Here is an 18,314-nt window from a genome sequence, read left to right as displayed (position 1 = left end):
AGTTACATATCTTTATGAAAAAAAGTGTCACAAAGGAGTTCAGATACAACTACTAAATGTCGTCACTTGCAGGTCATTTGGACAGATCCAAACAATTACACCTCATCTCAGAATAATAAGGCCATCGAGGGACGCAACAGCTAGTTAATTCGCTCATGTGAAGGCTGAATTAATAATCTACGACGGCGATCCACAAGACATGCGAGCACGAATCGGTTGCCCGTGCATGCAGGTGGTGGAGAGTTAGCTAGAAAACAGGGTCCTCTCGAACTTTTTTTTTACACGTGCTGTCGCATTAATAGTGGGCGGCCCGACCCACGCGCACTGCACCCCCCCTGTGGTTCGGTTGCCCATCAGCGCTGGCATCACGAGGTGGACGGCCCCGCCGGATTCGCATGATGAGGGACGGGATCTCAGTTCCAGGTATGTGTGATACCCTCCTGGATTTGTTTCGTATAAAAATCTCAGCTGGTGCATTCCCCGACCATTTGTATATTGCCACGGGTATTATTGTATTGACTTTCAGGTAAGTACGTTGGATTTATGTGCTGTTCAAGTGGCCGGTCGAGGTGGCTTCCTGTTGACTTTGAAAAGTCACAAAGCGCAGCACGATTGTTGTTTGGTATTGTACCTTAGTAGCAAGTCTTAAGATAGTGGTAAGAACTCTTCTTTCTACGCGTGGTTTCTCTTGAAGCTACTGTCAAACAATGAATTAAATTAAATTAAAATAAGAGTGAAATGAACCGTGCTGCGCTTTCATGAATCAGTTGAAAAACTTTAAATCTACACCTCACTCTATGGTAAAAGAAAAACACTGAAGAGCGCTTGCATTACCTGCACCGCGCGGAATCCAGAAGCAGAAGGATGGCGACCACATATACCAACCTAAAGAGAAATAAGCAACGACGAGTGCAGTCGTTGTTTAGTCCAGTTCATTTTTTCGGAGGAGATTCTCGCCGCCTGCACACATACGTACGTAGCCCTAGCTGAACGAGCAAACCATGCATCCCTGGATTACATTTGTTTACGGGCAACTCGTTTAAAGCTCAGTACTAGAAAAATATTATACTACATTCATGCATGCAGCATCGATTCGATCGATTCTTCATTTGCGTCACCATCGTTTCGCCGGAGGGGCCTGCACGTACGAACTAGCGTGCGTGTGTGTGTGTTAGGTCGTCTGGTCTGGCACGTGGTGGCCAGTGGCCAACCTGATCGCGTGCTCGTGGCGCGCGTATCCCTCCGAGATCCGGGCGAAAACGACCGGAGTGTCCTGCCGCGCGAATAGTCTAGGACTGGCACGGCAGGGGGTTAGTCACGTCGTCGCCGATTGCGCTGTCTGCTAGCACGAGCACTAGCAGTACAGCACTCGCAGTAAAAAAAAAAATATGAGAAGAACAAAACGAGATGATGATTCGGTGTGCGTGTGTGTGCTGACGAGCTGCTAGCTAGTCCCTTTCTCTCCACGTACTTTTCGGCGAGCAGTGCTAGTGGGCGTGTATGTGTCGACTCAGTGTACGTGGTACTGAACCGATTGCTTAACGCGCGCGTAGGTCTCGCTCGGTCGTCGACAAGTTGCGTACTTGCATGCGTTGCCCCCACAAAGCGTACGTGGGCGCACCAGATTTGGGGTGTCCTCCAAGGTGTGGCCCCAGATTATTTGTTGTTACTTCGGTGCTGTTTGGTTTGAGGAGTGTTTTTAGCTCCTGTCACATAAAAAAGAATTTTATTATTTAGAAGTATCAAATAAAATTTATTTTCAAATTTTTTTGATAGATGTGTGCTAATTTGCGAAACGACTCTAATGATCCTAATTAATTTATAATTTGCTATAGTGATACTACAGTAACCGTCCGCTAATTATAGATTAATATATCTCATTAGATTTGTCTCGCAGTTTAGATCTAGAGTTCTGCAGTTAGTTTTATAATCAATATTTAGCCTCTGGAATCGAACAACTCCTTCGAGGTCTCTCCAAGCTAGGGTCGTCGGCTTTGATACGATCGATCGGCCTGCGTGGAGGTGGTACGTAGCTAGATGATGATGCACGGTACCCATGCATGCATTCTGCCACGTATTATTTTGCGGACATCGTGCGCCATGTTAAACAAACACCGTCGTTATTGTATTTCCTAGCTAGCTAGCCACAGCGCAGAACGCTCCGCATGGCAGCATGCATCACGCCCCCCGGCCCCTCATGGGGCATCCGGCTAAAAAAAATCTATGCGAGGTGCACGCACTCAAGCTGGACGCAAGAACCCGAGCAAGACCCCGAGGATCGACGCAGCGATATCTTCTGGATCGTCCGTGTTGGCTCGGCGCGCGCATGACATGTTGACATCTCACGTTCGTCCGGACCCGGCGGGAACGAATCAATCAGCTATAGGCTATAGCGGCGCACGGCAGGCAGCACGTACGTACGTTGGCACGCCGCAGGCAGGTGTGCGTGCAGTGCGGTGGGGGAATGAGACGACGAAGCCCGACGCGCCAAAATCCAGAAGACGCTGGTGTCACCCGAGGATTTGATGGCGGTTGGGATACGCATCCGGCGGCCATGCGCGCGTGACGTCGTTGGGGGAGGGAGTTCGGGCAAGAGATCTCGGCGTTACGGCAGCGTGCTGCTGCATCAAAGGACGACTGCGCCGCTCGATCGCCTACCCTCTTCTGATGCGGACCGGCGGCCAGATCGGACAGGCACAGAGCCGTGTCACGAAACCATGACCTCATGCCGGCATTCGCAGCGGCCGCATATCTGCTCAGAGACAAAATGGTTGATCACCTCACCGGTCACATGCACGAACGGTCTATTCATGTAGGCGGCAGGCACAGGATATTTGATGGTATTTCACGGTCTCTGATGTATGGCTCTTAGCTTGATCGCAATTTTTTTTTAAAAAAAATGCTACTGTCTAAGCAAATATGTGATATTTGCATTTTTGGGCAAGAGAAACCTATGGTTATTTTTCATATAGAAAACTAGATATTTAGACAATATTGATGGTAGGTTTGCAATAAAATGTTTGATAGGATCGTAATCAAATTAAATCCTTGAGTACTTTCCTCGATCTCTAATCAAATATAAGATATTTAGGACAACCTAATTTGTTGTTGTGGAACAAATTATTTTCTTATTTTGTTAACTTCTGCAAGAAGGAGCTGCAACTAGGGAGCAGTGCTAGTGATTGCTAATTGACCCCACATTTTACACGTTCTCGGCTGAAAGCAAGGTGCGGACAAAGACACGAGCTAATAAGGACCACAAAAATGAACCGAACCGCGTGTGTGGTGTGTGCACCAAGCAAGGCCTTTCATCGTGTCCGCTGCTGTCCAAGCAAACCCATTGGCCGCGCCGTGGAATTCCTGTACCGGCACAGCAGGGAGGCGCGCCCGGGACCGTTCCCTTGTCCCGTGTAATTGAGCCAGACAGCAGCACGGCACGTCGGCACCTCCAGCAACAATGCAACATGAACGCATGACACGACGACCACCCGGCGTACGGTACGTGGTTACCGACATCGACCAGATCGTCGCCCTCCGTCCGTCGTCGTAGGCTCGTAGCGATTGACGACGACCATGCTAGTGCAAGGCGGTTCGTGCAGCGGCTAGCTTAGCCATTACTGCGCGGCGGCTTAGGTGGCAGTGGTATCTGTGATCTCCCCGATTCGGTAGCCTGCCGGGACCTATCAATTAAAACGTACGTGTACGTACGTACGCCACCGGTGGCGCAGCGCCAGCGCCACGACTGCGCCCTCGCCTTGAAAGCGAGCAGGAGGCGGAAGAAGAAGGCTTGGAACAGACAAGAGGCCCGCGCGACGGCAACAAGGCCCCGTTTAGTTCGCAAAAATTTTTACCCATCATATCGAATTTTTATACACATGCATGAAGCATTAAATATAGTTGAAAAAATAACTAATTACACATTCTAACTGTTTAGTACGAGATAAATCTTTTAAGTCTAATTAGTCCATGATCGGATAATATCTATTATCTTAATACAACAGTGTTAAAAGAAGCCGCCACGTTTGCCAAGAGGGTCTAGAAATTAACACGTTAATCCAAAAAAGAGAAGAATATACACCGTCGGATTTTATGAAGATCTAACGGTCTGAACTAACACAAAGAGTCCATATCAAATAAAAGAGGGTCTAAAATTACCACATTAATTCAAAAAAGAGAAAAATGTACACTGTTGGATATTGCGAAGATCTAACGGTCCAAATTAACATAAAGAATCCATATCGAATACGGCCAATAAACATAATAAACATGTATGTTTGGCTGATGGGTTCAATTGGAAAGCTACTACTCCTTGACGAGATTGGCATGGGCATGTCTCTCGCCATCTACTTCTGCTCACCGACCAGGCCCACCACGGCCTCATCTCCATCACCTTCCTTCCTGAACACAGCCTGGCATGGCATGCACAACCTCGAGGCCTCGAGAGCTCTTCCTTCACTCCGTTACTGAGCTCCAGCTCCTCGGCTGGGAGAGCTCAGCCATGGGATTAGGCTTGGCTGGGTGTAGATGGAGAGGTAGGACAAATTAAAGGTGATCGATCTATCCTATCCTTATCAATTTTCTCATACAAAATAATAAAAAATTAGGAACTCCATGTACAACCCGTGTCGTGACCGTGCGAGCATGGTATTAATTGTTTGGTTTTCAATTAGGATTCGAAATGATTTGTTCGGATTCCGATTAGGATTCGGATTGACGGACATGGAATCATTACTTGCTTTAGAAATAGTAGAGATAGAGATTCACATATATTTGGCAAGTCAAACAGATACCACTAAGAATTTAAAGGAGATATAACTATTAGCTATTTGCGCGAGTCACCTTGCTAGTTTGTCAAGTAACAACGAAATGTGCTACAGTACCAAAATTCAAATTTTTTCGCGAACTAAACACAACCCAAGTTGGATACAGATCGGAGGAGGTCTGGATGCGCGCATTGAAGTGCCGCGCACGCAGCCGCGCCGCCGGCACACCATCACGTACGTGCACGCGGCCACAGCGAGCGAGCGATTCGTCGATGCCGCGGCCGCAAGTTACGCAAGGATCCTCGACGGCGAATTCTCAGGAGGACGAGTCTATTCTATGCAGCTGCGATTTGAACTCGTCCAATCGTCCTCTTCTTCTCCCTCCGCCCCACCCTCTGCTCCCCCGCCTCCGGTGGCGCCTTCGCCGCCCCCTCCACTACAGCTGATGCTAACCAAGCTAGCTGCCGCCGCCCAACAGCTCTCTCACACCGCCTCGCCCTCGGCCGGCCGAACCGCTGTCGGGCCGCTGCCGCTCCCGGCCCCCGCCCCAACAACCCGGAACGCTAAGGTCTATTGCCTCGACCACCACCCCGGCCACCCCCTCCCCTCTTGGCCACCCTCTTCATTGTGCGTGGAGCATCGATCGTACTGTGCTATGAATAGATTTTGCTGAATCCGGTGGCCTGCGTATGGCCAGGCAAACGGGCGCCGTATTAACTCCGGTGGGGGCGCTCTCGTGCGTGTGTACGCTCGCGTATGGCTGGACCATCGTGGGCACGTACGATTGTTCGGGGGCAGTGTCTCAATAATCTTGGCTTGAGAGGGGCGCGGGGTCGTCGGCAACTATCGAGAGACCACAGATCGGGAATGGCGGTGGTCTCGGGGTCGACGCATCATGGTGCACGCTGGCCTAAACCGATGGTTAGTGGCAAGCGGACAGGTGCACGGAGATCTGAGATCTCATGCTGTGGTAGACTGGTAGCCGTAGCCTATACTCTTACTCTTATACGTCATGGAAAGGGAAGGATGAGAGCGCCTGGACGTTGTGGCCGCGACACGTGTCCTGGAGAGAGGAAGCTCGACGCGGGGCATGGATTCGGCTCATACGCAACAATCAGCTCATTCGTATCTTGAAGAGAGGAAGCCCGACGCGGGATATGAATTCGGCCTATCACTACTAGAGAATTGGTCATTGCCAACGGGCTATCACCGCCGGTTTAACATGAACCGGCGGTGATGAGTATCACCGCCGGGTCCAGAGTTGGTGGTCGTAGTTGCCATTGGAACCGGCGGTGATGCTGTCTATCACCGCCGGTTCGTGGTACAAACCGTTGGTGATATCACCGCCGGTTTGTAACACGGACCGGCGGTGATATTAAGTATATACTAGCAGGAGTAGGAAGCAGCTGCTCGCATGACTACAAGTGCAGTGCTGCGTGTCGGCCTTGACCGCCATGTTAGCTGCTTTTATCTAACGGTGGATGCCATTCTCACGAGACGCGCGCGATCACATACGCGGGCATCGACAATAAACTGGTCGAATCATATGTTCTGTAAGTATATACAGTATCATTGCTGTAGGCACGAACGCAAGATTCGTTGGCCAGTTATTAATGGTTGCTCCAGAGACCCTGCAAAAAATGTACAAACGCCGGCCATGTTAACATCACTGATGCCCGACCGCTGGCACACGCTACTAGCCCCAACCGAGCTGCCGTACTCGGGTCGGCTAGTCGTCGTTCGTTCGTACCGTGGTACCCCCAGTAGGTAAGATCGTCGCCTCGGTCTCGCACTTTTGCCGCGATTGTTTTCCGATCGCCTTTATCCCCGCGCGCCCGATCCGCGCCGTGTACCGCAAGGAGCAACGCATGCGGCACACATGTCCCGCGCAGTGGTCGTCGCACACTCGCGCACCTCGTGCATCGATGGCATCCCTGACGCCATTGCTGATGATCGGAGCGGATAGTCTTTGGGGAAAAGCAGGAGGAAGCGGATCGGACCTTTCCCCTCCGTCAAGTCGTGGCGGAATCCGACTTCCAGCACATGGCATGCATGGCACGCCCCGGCCGGCGGCTAGCTGCACCACCTCGTCGCCTCTTTTTCAGACGGAAACCAATGCATGTCCTCTCGCCTCGCGCCAGCGACGAGCCGGGGAAAAAGTGAAAAGGAGGGGCAAATCTTCGCGCGATCCTGTGCAGTCGATCCCTGTTCGGCTGGTGGATTGAGCCTCTAGTCCTACATTAACTCTCTCTCACATTACTCTAGCTCCAGCCTCCAGACACCAGCTAAATAATAGTGTTTTTCTTTCACACTACTCTAGCTCCCGCATCCAGTTCCAGTCTGCCGAACACGGTGTTTGACGATTTTCTCGAAATGTGCTTGCGATTGCCCGATCGACCGATGTGCCGGTGCCTAGTGCTGCCTAGTACTTGCCTAGCGCTAGGGCAGCAGCCTACAGACACAGGCCACTGTGGAAGAAAGCAGTAGTATCCAGCGAGCGTAGGCAAGCTGAAAAATTTCGCTATTCAGTTCTCAAAAAATTTTCTACTGTCGCATCCAATCTTTCAAAACTAATTAGATTATGATTGAACATTAATTGTAAAATAATAAGAAAATGTGCTATATTACCAAAATTTAAATTTTTTGGAATTAAAAGACCCAGCGGTGAACCCGAGATGTTGTTGACCGTTACGACGACCTAGCTATACCCAAGGCACTCAACAGCCTAGAGTAGTACTCTCGGTAGCTGCTGCTGCACGTTTCTCGCTGAAGATTTGGGCAGCGCGTACTTCCGTAAAGCCTCGAAGGGTGTGTTTAGTTCCCACCAAATTTCCAAATTTTCCATCACATCTCCTATCACATCGAAACATTAAATATATTAAATAACCCATGCATGGAATGCTAAATGTAGTTAAATAAAAAAACTAATTGCATAGTTTTGATGTACGTTGCGAGACGAATCTTTTGAGCCTAGTTAGGTCATGGTAGGATAATATTTACCACAAATAAACGAAAAGTGCTACAGTGTGCTATAGTGACTGATGTGACTTTTTATCCCTCTTTTTCTCCCTCTTTTCATCTCATCTAAACACAGCCAAAGAAAAACGCCTGCAGCCTCGTCAGGGAAAGCAGTGGATCTGGCGTGTACTGCGAGTACTTTATTTGGGGTGAGATGAGAGGCTAGTAGAGCAGAGATAAATGCAGTGCCGGGTGCGGTGCTCAGATTCTCCCCATCTGCATTGCCTCCGGTGAGATGATGAGGACGGGCGGGCGTGGCGGCCTGAAAAGTTGGTAAGATACGGAAGCGGGGCGAAGGATCTCCTCTCTTTTGGTTGAGTGCAGAGTGCTCCCACGGCGCTGGGAATTCCTTCCTCATCCGGGGGTTTAACATTGAAAAACCAGGGCTTTTTACATCAGCGGAAACGTACCAGCGCCCGTAATCACTTTTCACACCAGCGGCGTGAAAAACAATGCACTAGTACTAGATGGGTTAGGCCCTGTTTAGATCTTTACAAGTTTTTGCAAAAAAACCGTAAACACATTAAAGTGAAACGGAATCTTGCTAATTTTAAGTACTAAATAAAGTCTATTTACAAAACTTTTTTTGCATGGATGGGCTGTAAATCGTGAGACGATTCTAATGAGCCTACTTAATCTATGATTTGCAACAGTGATGCTATAGTAACCATCCGCTAATTATTAATTAAATATGGATTAATTAGCATCATTAAATTCGTCTCGCGATTTACAACCCATCTATGAAAAAGTTTTACAAATAGACTTCATTTAGTACTTCAAATGCCCTTTTTACATCTTTACACAATTTTGCAAAATGAACTAAACACCCCCTTAATATACTCTTAACCAAGGAATCTGGACTCTGCATGCTTCCACGGTCAAGTCAATTACTAGCACAAGTAATTAGTTATGTCGTCACGCCCATCTTATCCCGAAGCTGAAACCACTTTTGGGAGACGAGAATTTCGTCACAGCTTCCAGATACCACAGTTTACTCCCGTGCAAGGTCACTACTAATACTGTTGGGATCTTTGCTTTTTAGATGTCCAGACAGATAGCATGAACAGTGAGAAAGGTGACAACGAAAGTAGGTGTCAAACTCTCCAATAATGATTAGAAAATTCAACCCTTTACACTGTGGAGTGAGGGGGCTATTTATACTCCTAGCCCTCGGCCAGGTTTTCCTAAATTGTCCCCTCCCAACTCATTTACAGCTCACTCTTAGCCGGTTCCGGGGTAAAATTACAAGGTGAGAGGTTTACAAATCCGACCTTCTCACGTATTCGGGAGGTGTACAAATCCGACCTTCTCACATATTCACGTTTTACTTACATGTCTTCAACCGACGAAGGTTACAACAACCTTCGGGTACCTCCGGGAGTTTGGGCCATGAAGGTTCCATCAACGATCGACCAGCCATCATCCTCGTTCTCAGTCGCGGGCTCTTTTCCCGAAGGTCTTGATCTTCGAGTTTATGCTTCCGGGTGGCCGTTTGTCACCTTCGGCACGACGGAAGCGGTATCCTTCGGACCGAAGGTCTTGGTGTTTGCGCTTGCGCTTCTGGGCAGCCATCTGTTACCTTCGGCCTTCAGAAGGTGATATCCTTCGGACCGAAGGTCATGGTTTCTGAGCTTGCGCTTCTTAGTGTTCATCTGATACCTTCGGGTATGCTTGTCTCCATTTCGTTGTGGCCCTGCAAACAGGTTAGGGAGCATTTCTGAGGGTGAGGGCTTGACCTGAAGGTCCAATCCCCAACAGTAGCCCCTCGAGAGCGAGGTCCAAAGCCGACGGTCCGAACCCTTGTTAATGAAGAAGATTGCGCGTAACCTTCGGTAAGCTCCCGAGGAAGAACGTCTCCCGAATCGTCGGCTGCAATGGTCGATTTTTGTTGTGTACGTGTCGGGCTCTGATTGCGCCGCTTGGTTGGCCGTCTCCTCGGTTTTACCGTTGGCACTGTTGCTTTTCACCGCCTATAAAAAGCGGAGGTGGGGGGGTAAAGCCTGTGCCCTCTCGAGCTTGGTTTACCTTCGACACTTTCGGCTATAAAGCACTTTTCCCGAAGGTTTTTCTTTCGTGCGAATCAGGCTGCTTGTTTTCTTCGGTGTGAGTAGCTTTGCGGCTCATGGCTCGCACTAAACAAACAGCGAGGTTGATCGAAGGTTCGTTTGGGCCTTTGTTTCTAATTTGACTTTGTTTTTTTGTAGATATGGCATTCATTAAGAGGGCGGTTATTCGTGCAGACTCAGGTCAAGCTCCCGAAGGAGAGGTTGGTGGTTCGCAGCCGTCTCAGCAGCAGCAGCAATCCAGCGAGAGTCTTTCGGCGGTGTCCGTGGACGTGTCGGAACTGATGGCTTGTCGTTTGAGCGTTGGGGCTCCGGCTCTGGTGGTGTCATGAAGGGATCGAAGGTTATCTGATCCTCATCTTCGTGCGAAGTTTCCAGAGGTAAGATGAGCTGTTGAGCTGGCTGCTTCTCTTGCTGCCATGTTTGCTGGTTGTATTTTTCAGCCTGACGCATGATTCTTCTTTGCTCGACCCTTCTGCGGTGGTCGGCGTCTGACTTCGCGTATTTTTCTGCTTCTGAATAAAGCTCCTCTAGAGTCCTCGGAGGCTCTCTTATGAGGTGGGAAGCAAGCTGACCAGGCAGGAGTCCCTCGATGCATTTTTCTATCGCATCTTTCTCTGGAAAGTTTGTAATTTGAGCTTTCTTTTGGACGAACCTCCGGAAGTAGTCATAGAGAGGCTCGCGGTCATGCTAGGGGCACTTGAAATCTTTGACAGTGTTGGTAGTGAGCCTTCTGAAGCCCTGGAAGTCCTGGAGGAGCCTTCCTTTCAGCTGATACCAGTGGTTGATTGATTACGGAGGTAGGTACGAATACCAGTTAGCCACAGAACCTTCGCAGGCCATGATGAAGGACTTGGCCATGGTGGAGTCGTCACCACTAGCCGAAGCGATGGTTGCTTCGTAGGCCATGAGGAACTGAGTTGGATCTGTTGTAGCGTTGTACTTGGGGAGCTAAGTTGGCTTGTAGCCGAGCGGCCATGAAGTTCGCTGCAAAGCGACTGAGAGTGGCGAGGTCGGGTCAAATGGGAGGTTGACCGGCGGTGGCCTTTGGTTCTCATTATGAGCGAAGGCTGTCTGGAGGATGACGCGGTTTTCTTGCTGGGAGGAACCTTCGGGCATTTCTTGGTATGCCCTCTGCAAGCTCTCAACTTCTGCCTCCATCTCTGCTAGCCTGCGCCTGGCCTCGGTGTGGTGGTGCTGCAAACCATGGCCGGGTGGCGGAAGGCACCCGCCCTAGCCCAGAGGGTGTGTACTCGGGGGTTAGCTAGTCCCAGATGGATCTTACTCGAGAGCACGATGAACACAGCAAGATTTAGAGTGGTTCGGGCCGCCGAAGCGTAATACCCTACGTCCACTGTGTGTTGTATTGCCTTCCCACGAGAGTGAGAGAGGATTCGAGAGCCTGTGTGTCCGGAGAGCTTGAAGTCATGTTCTAGGGGCGTGCTCTCCCTTTTATATGTCCAAGGGGAGCACGTACACTGAGCGGGGCCCCGACATGTGGACCCGGCGATGTATTGTAAACTACACTTTGGCCTTCAATGCCTCAGATCCGGAGATCTTGTCGTCGGCTTCCGTGCGTAGCTTCTGACCAGGGATGGTCTTGAGCTGTCCTGTCAGAGTAGAGTCTAGCCTCTGCAGCCGCGCGTCGAGGTCATGATGAAGCGCCGAACTACTGACTCAGTCACTGTAGCTGCGTGCACTGTTGCTCCAGTCAGTAGCTGGTCATCATGACTCGTCGCCCATGCGCACGGCGCTGAGTCTTTAATGCTTGTCTTGGTAACTGACGAGCCGCCTCGGTAACTGGCGATCTACAGTGTGGACTGACAAAAGCTACCCCGTGCCCAGAGGCAGCAGAGCCTGCCTCAACCACTCGCACTTAATGCGGGTGGGTGAGGGAGCTTCCAGCGGAAGGCTTGCGCCCGCGTCTGCGTGACACGTGGCGGCTCCGGACCCCTCCCGATCAGCTAGCTGAGCCGAGACCTCACGGGGTTCCGGATAGGCACGTGGAGGTCCCGGACCCATATGTGGGAGTCCGGATGGCACGTGGAGGTCCCGGACCCACCTGCAGGGGTCCGGGTCCGCGGCCACAGGTACTGAGCATTTCCACCTCTAGGACACGTGGTGACACCAGACCCGTCCCCTAGCGGGAAGCGGGTCCCGGACCGTTGGTCTGGTGAGATAGAGTCGGACCCCAGAGGTCCGGCTACTCAGCTCCTTAGGGCGTAGTTACGGATAACTACGTGAGTCTTGGCACAGTAGGAGTGGGTACCCCAGTTGCAGGGTACCGACACTCGGCTAGCTTGTTTGCTTGGTCCATTGCCCTCTTCAATGTTCTTTTTCTTCATTTCAAGGGCTTTGAGCTTGAGTGCTGCTTCTGTGAGTTGATGAGCTTCTGTGTTTTCAGTGTTATCAAACAGGTCTCCATGAGGGGCAGCTTCGTTGTTGATGTCTTCCATTTGTGGGTTGGCTCCTTCGTGCTGCGGTTGAGGGCCGTCGAGGGTGCGGCCAGGCTCAGTGGAGGTGCTTGTGGTGCCGGCGGTGGCTTTCTTCTTCGCTGGGGCCATCGAGGGTTGTCTTACGTGCTTGAACGATGGGCGCCGCTATTGGGATATTTGCTTCTTAGATGCCCAGACAGAGAGCATGAACAATGAGAAAGGTGACAACGAAAGTAGGTGTCGAACTCTCCAATAATAATTAGGAAATTCAACCCTTTACACTGTGGAGTGAGGGGGCTATTTATACCCCTAGCCCTCGGCTAGGTTTTCCTAAATTGGCCCCTCCCAACTCATTTACAGCTCACTCTTAGCCGGTTCCGGGGTAAAATTACAAGGTGAGAGGTTTACAAATCCGACCTTCTCACGTATTCGGGAGGTGTACAAATCCGACCTTCTCACATATTCACGTTTTACTCACATGTCTTCAACCGACGAAGGTTACAACAATCTTCGGGTACCTCCGGGAGTTTGGGCCATGAAGGTTCCATCAACGATCGACCAGCCGTCATCCTCGTTCCCGGTCGCGGGCTATTTTCCTGAAGGTCTTGATCTTCGAGTTTATGCTTCCGGGTGGCCGTTTGTCACCTTCGGCACGACGGAAGCGGTATCCTTCGGACCGAAGGTCTTGGTGTTTGCGCTTGCGCTTCTGGGCAGCCATCCGTTACCTTCGGCCTTCAGAAGGTGATATCCTTCGGACCGAAGGTCATGGTTTCTGAGCTTGCGCTTCTTAGTGTTCATCCGATACTTTCGGGTATGCTTGTCTCCATTTCGTTGTGGCCCTGCAAAGAGGTTAGAGAGCATTTTTTAGGGTGAAGGTTTGACCCGAAGGTCCAATCCCCAACAAATACTACACTCTTACTACGCAGTAAAGCTCCCCATTTCTGTACCTTCCCATGAAATCCTCCTATTAGTAGTGTCCGGACCGAAGAGATCCTTATCAGGCAGGCGCAGGATTCTTCCCAGCTAAGCGCACCGCCCAAGTACTCCACTAGCCGGTCAGTCAATATCTAAAGAAATTGGGCGGCCGAGTCTTTATACTCGTATCAAGAAGAAAAGAAAGTCTCGGCTCTCCCCTCCGGGGAGAGGGGATGTTCATGACGCGCCTCCGGAGTTGTTTATTCGCGCGCGCCCGTCCCGGCCGTGTTCTCTGCTCCCTCCCTCGGCACATCGTCACTCCCTTCTCTCTCCTATCTTCCTCGGTCTCCTCCCTAATCGCTTTGTCTAATCAATCCCCCCCCCCCCCCGGCTTCCACCACCAGCACCCCCCCTCGGGCCGCGGCCCCTTCCCCGCCTTCGAGCGCACGCGCCCTATAAATACGCCACCTTCGCCACCGCTGCACACCACTTCATCCATCTCATCACCTCCTCGTCCTCCTCCCTCCTTCTCCCCCGTGCTCCCAGCTCTCAGCAGCTCGTCTCCCTGCTCTCCAACCTCCACCAACAAGGCCGAGAAGCACTCTCAAAAAAAAAAAAAACAAGGCCGAGAAGCGCGCGGAGCGGAAGGCGTAGCGAGACCAAGGGCCGGGCTGGCGGCAATGGCGCGGTGCCTGGCGTTCATGCTGCTCGTCCTCATCTCCTCCCTCATCTCGACCGTGGGGCTGCCCGTCGAGCCGCCCGCGGAGCTCCTGCAGCTCGGCGACGTCGCGGGCGGCGGCCGCCTCAGCGTCGACGCGTCCGACGTCCGCGAGGCGTCGCGGGACTTCGGGGGCCTCGCCCGCGCCGAGCCGGTGGCGGTGTTCCAGCCCCGCGGCGCCGGCGATGTGGCGGCCCTGGTCCGCGCCGCGTACGGGTCGGCGCGCGGGTTCCGCGTCTCGGCGCGCGGCCACGGCCACTCCATCAGCGGGCAGGCGCAGGCGCCCGGCGGGGTGGTGGTGGACATGAGCCACGGCCCCGGCGCCGCAGCGCGGGCCGGGGCGCGGGCATTGCCCGCCTACTCGTCGGCGCTGGGCGGGCACTACGTGGACGTGTGGGGCGGCGAGCTGTGGGTGGACGTGCTCAACTGGACGCTCTCCCACGGCGGGCTCGCGCCGCGGTCCTGGACGGACTACCTCTACCTGTCCGTGGGCGGCACCCTCTCCAACGCCGGCATCAGCGGGCAGGCCTTCCACCACGGGCCCCAGATCAGCAATGTCTACGAGCTCGACGTCGTCACGGGTGCGTAGCTCCTGGCCGTTTTTAGCTAATCCATAACTATCCATCCAATCCACAAGCTTTATTTTTGCCGCCGATTGATAATCCCGAGCTCCCCGCGCGCGCGTTCCGCGGCCTGCCCCGACGAGCGCGGCATGCAAGCGCGCTCTGGATCGCTCGACTGACACCCGTGCGGTTCGCAGGGAAGGGTGAGGTGGTGACCTGCTCGGAGGCGCAGAACCCGGACCTCTTCTTCGGCGCGCTCGGCGGCCTCGGCCAGTTCGGCATCATCACGCGCGCGCGCATCGCCCTCGAGCGTGCTCCCCAAAGGGTAACAACTAACCTCAGCGACACGCATTCTCCTCCCTGCGCTCATCACCTGCATCAGCTGATTCTTTTATCGCTAATAACACCGTAGTTAGTTACTGCTGCTACCACAGAACCCCAAAGGCCGCAGTTAGAGAGGGACGGAGCCCGGACGCATAATATCTCGCGCGCGCGCGCGCGGCCGCCTTTCGCTTTCGCTCTCGTGAGCCGTGTCTCGTGCGGCAACCGCGCGGGTGTGTCAGCGGCTTCGCTTTCCAAGCCGATCGACCCAGCAGGGAGCTCGGCCATGCAATGCAAGTGGCGAGCGCGCCTCTCTGCCGGCCGCGAACCCTCTTTGATTGGCGCAGGCGGCTGCCACATGTGTGGCGTCCGAAAAGGGCCACCCGCGCGTACGTGTCGCCGCTAATTATAGCCGACCTGGGCAGGGAGGCGCGGCGCCCGGGGGTGTACGACACGTACGCTCGGCTCGGCTCCTCCGGCTTCGCTTCGGCAGCCGGGAGCTAGGAACTGTAGTCTTCTCGTTACGCTGCTCGTCAGTTTGCCGGAAAAGCGGGGCCCTCACTAGCTAGTGGTCTGCCGTCTGCCCGTCCGGTCAGGTGGTTCGGGCCGATCTCCGTGGGTCCTCGTCGCCGATCAACCTGCTCGATCTGCTGACGGATTAGCCGTCGTCGTCGTCCGGGTTTTTGTTTAGCTCGCGGGATCTTGCGCAAGATCTTATTCCCCGTGTAATCTAAGGCGAACGTCGATCGCGAGCCGCTTAATTAACGCCAGTTTGGTGGGTGCTGCAGGTTCGGTGGATCCGGGCGCTCTACTCCAACTTCGCCGAGTTCACGGCGGACCAGGAGCGCCTCATCTCCCTCGGCGCCGGCGGCCGCCGGTTCGACTACGTGGAGGGCTTCGTCGTCGCCGCCGAGGGCCTCATCAACAACTGGCGCTCCTCCTTCTTCTCGCCGCAGAACCCGGTGAAGCTCAGCTCCCTCAAGCACCACTCCGGCGTGCTCTACTGCCTCGAGGTCACCAAGAACTACGACGAAGACGACGCCGAGTCCGTCGACCAGGTCAGCGCCCGCCGCCTTTCTTTGTTTAGTGACACTGCTGCTGCTTGACTCCTAATGGGGTCTGTCCTTGTAAAATAAATGAAACAGCGCCTGATACCCAAGCCGCCCCATTTTTGGGCGGCGAGCCAATCATTGGAGCCATGTTTGATAGTATAGTTATAGCCGGTTTGATAGTACTACTAATCGTAGCCGGATGATAGTGTGGTGACATCCACGTGCGCGTGCAGATCATCACAGAAAAAAGAGGATCCTGAATTGCTCCTAGATCTTGTTCCGTCGGCACGGAAATATTTTATCCTTTGCAATGCAGCGAGGCAGCAAAAGAAGCTAAGACAATTTGTGATTTTTTTCTTCTATTCTTCAGGACGTGGACGCGCTGCTGGGCGAGCTCAACTTCCTGCCGGGCACGGTGTTCACGACGGACCTGCCGTACGTGGACTTCCTGGACCGCGTGCACAAGGCGGAGCTGAAGCTGCGCGCCAAGGGCATGTGGGAGGTCCCGCACCCGTGGCTCAACCTCTTCGTGCCGGCGTCCCGCATCGCCGACTTCGACCGCGGCGTCTTCCGTGGCATCCTCGGCGGCCGCACCGCCGGCGCCGGCGGGCCCATCCTCATCTACCCCATGAACAAGCACAAGTGAGTCAACCCATCCTCATATACAAAGACAACTTGGCGAACGCATCGCATCTGCCTGCCTTCTGCCTGGCGCTCAAAGATCTGCCGCGCCGCCACGCACGCGGAGGCGCGGCGCGTCGCCGTCCCCCGCCGCCGCCCGCGCTTCCAACCAACCAACCTCCCAAATCCCCCACATGCAGCGCACGAGACACGGGGGCGGACAACACATGAGCCTCCGCGCCGCCCCGCGCTCACATGCGGGCGGGCGGCAGTGCACGCGCGGCGCAGGTGGCGGGCTCGCCCTCCTCGGCCTCGCTGTTGCCGGTCGAGTGCGCCATGATTGGCGCCACACGATCAAGCCTAGCGGCAGGTTGCCGCGGATTAATTAATCCGCCCAGCTGCGCTCGCCGGATCCGGGCGCCCGGCCGGTTGAATGGCCGCGGACATACCGCGCACTCCCGCGACAGGGGCCTATTCTATTGCCAGCGCCGCCCGTAGCCGGCCACCGATCTCGCGCGCGGCGGTGGCGCCGACCAGCCATTTTAAACCGGCGCCGCGAGAGCTTTACACGGCGCAAGGGATCACGGCACGGTCAGAAAATCGGCGTCGCTCAATTGCTGAATCCGATCGATCACCTTTACTTTGGGGAATTTAAGTGGGGTTAGTAGTGGCCAGGTAGATGCACCAGTTGTTTTGTTGCCTTCAGCTTCAGCGCATTCGTTCACAACCTAAAAAGCCGTACCAGAATCACCAGGCGATCCTGCCGAAACCCGCTGCTTTCTTTTTTTTTCTTTCTTCCATATACTCTATTCAACCTTTCCAGCTTCGATTAGGTTGCTGCTTAGATCGATTGCGGATTTGCAGTTCCGAGATGGACAATGAGCTGACCTGGTGTGCTCTGTGTTCTTTGTGCGCGCGCAGGTGGGACCCGCGGAGCTCGGTGGTGACCCCTGACGAGGAGGTGTTCTACCTGGTGGCGTTCCTGCGGTCGGCGGTGCCGGGCGCGCCGGAGAGCCTGGAGGCGCTGTCCCGGCAGAACCAGCGGATCCTCGACTTCTGCGCGGAGGCCGGCATCGGCGCCAAGCAGTACCTGCCCAACCACAAGGCGCGGCACGAGTGGGCGGAGCACTTCGGCGGCGCGCGGTGGGAGCGCTTCGCGCGGCTCAAGGCCGAGTTCGACCCCCGGGCCATCCTGGCCGCAGGGCAGGGCATCTTCCCGCCGCCGGCGCTCGTCTCCGACTCGTAGGCTCGTGGTGGTGGTGGTGGTCGTCGAGCTGCTACTGATTAATTTGTTAGGCGCGTGTAGGTAGTTACAGTATACGAGGAAGATTATTTAGTTGGTTGATTATAGTTAGCGCTCCCTGGTTGATCATCGATGTACAAAAGTGGGGTGGTTCGTCACGTGGTGGTGTGGCATAGCAGTTGTGATTGGTTCTCTGTATAGGGCAGGTGAGAGTAAATGTCAATGTGCCAAAGTGAATTTTTTTTGGCGGTAAATTCCGGCGCCTGCCCCCGCTCCCTTTTCTTACCCATCTCCTGGCGCGGTCGATCCATGGCCATGAACGGCATGAGCCGTGCAGGTGGTCAGTAGGCTTCACGCTTCCATAGCGCGGCAATTGAATTGCAAACAGGCAACCGGATGGTAGCAGGGGACACGGGGACAGATTTGAAACGGGCAGGATTCGGTTGGCCCGCCGTGCCACACCAGTCCTGGCGACCGCAGACAAACAGGAGTACGAATGTCAAGCTGGGGAAGGACGGAAATACTGTACTAATTCAAATATCGAAGGGGCAAGCAAAAATGAATGGCGGAAGGGGAGGGACCAGATGGATGGTTGGGCGCAG

At 53.7% G+C, this 18,314-nt stretch overlaps 1 protein-coding gene across 1 annotated transcript; it reads left to right on the top strand.

The window, feature by feature from the left end:
• Window positions 1-13,677: 13,677 nt before the first annotated feature.
• Window positions 13,678-17,980, top strand: LOC120708230 (cytokinin dehydrogenase 5-like). The gene is made up of 5 exons (XM_039993365.1): window positions 13,678-14,493; window positions 14,673-14,800; window positions 15,585-15,854; window positions 16,219-16,490; window positions 17,391-17,980. The coding sequence occupies exons 1-5, from the start codon at window positions 13,875-13,877 to the stop codon at window positions 17,713-17,715; spliced, it is 1,614 nt and encodes a 537-aa protein (XP_039849299.1). The 5' UTR covers window positions 13,678-13,874; the 3' UTR covers window positions 17,716-17,980.
• Window positions 17,981-18,314: the final 334 nt, after the last annotated feature.

The sequence above is a fragment of the Panicum virgatum genome, chromosome 5K (genome assembly GCF_016808335.1).
Source record: "Panicum virgatum strain AP13 chromosome 5K, P.virgatum_v5, whole genome shotgun sequence".
NCBI classification, from domain to species: domain Eukaryota; kingdom Viridiplantae; phylum Streptophyta; class Magnoliopsida; order Poales; family Poaceae; genus Panicum; species Panicum virgatum.
This window is presented reverse-complemented; position numbering and strand designations above follow the sequence as displayed.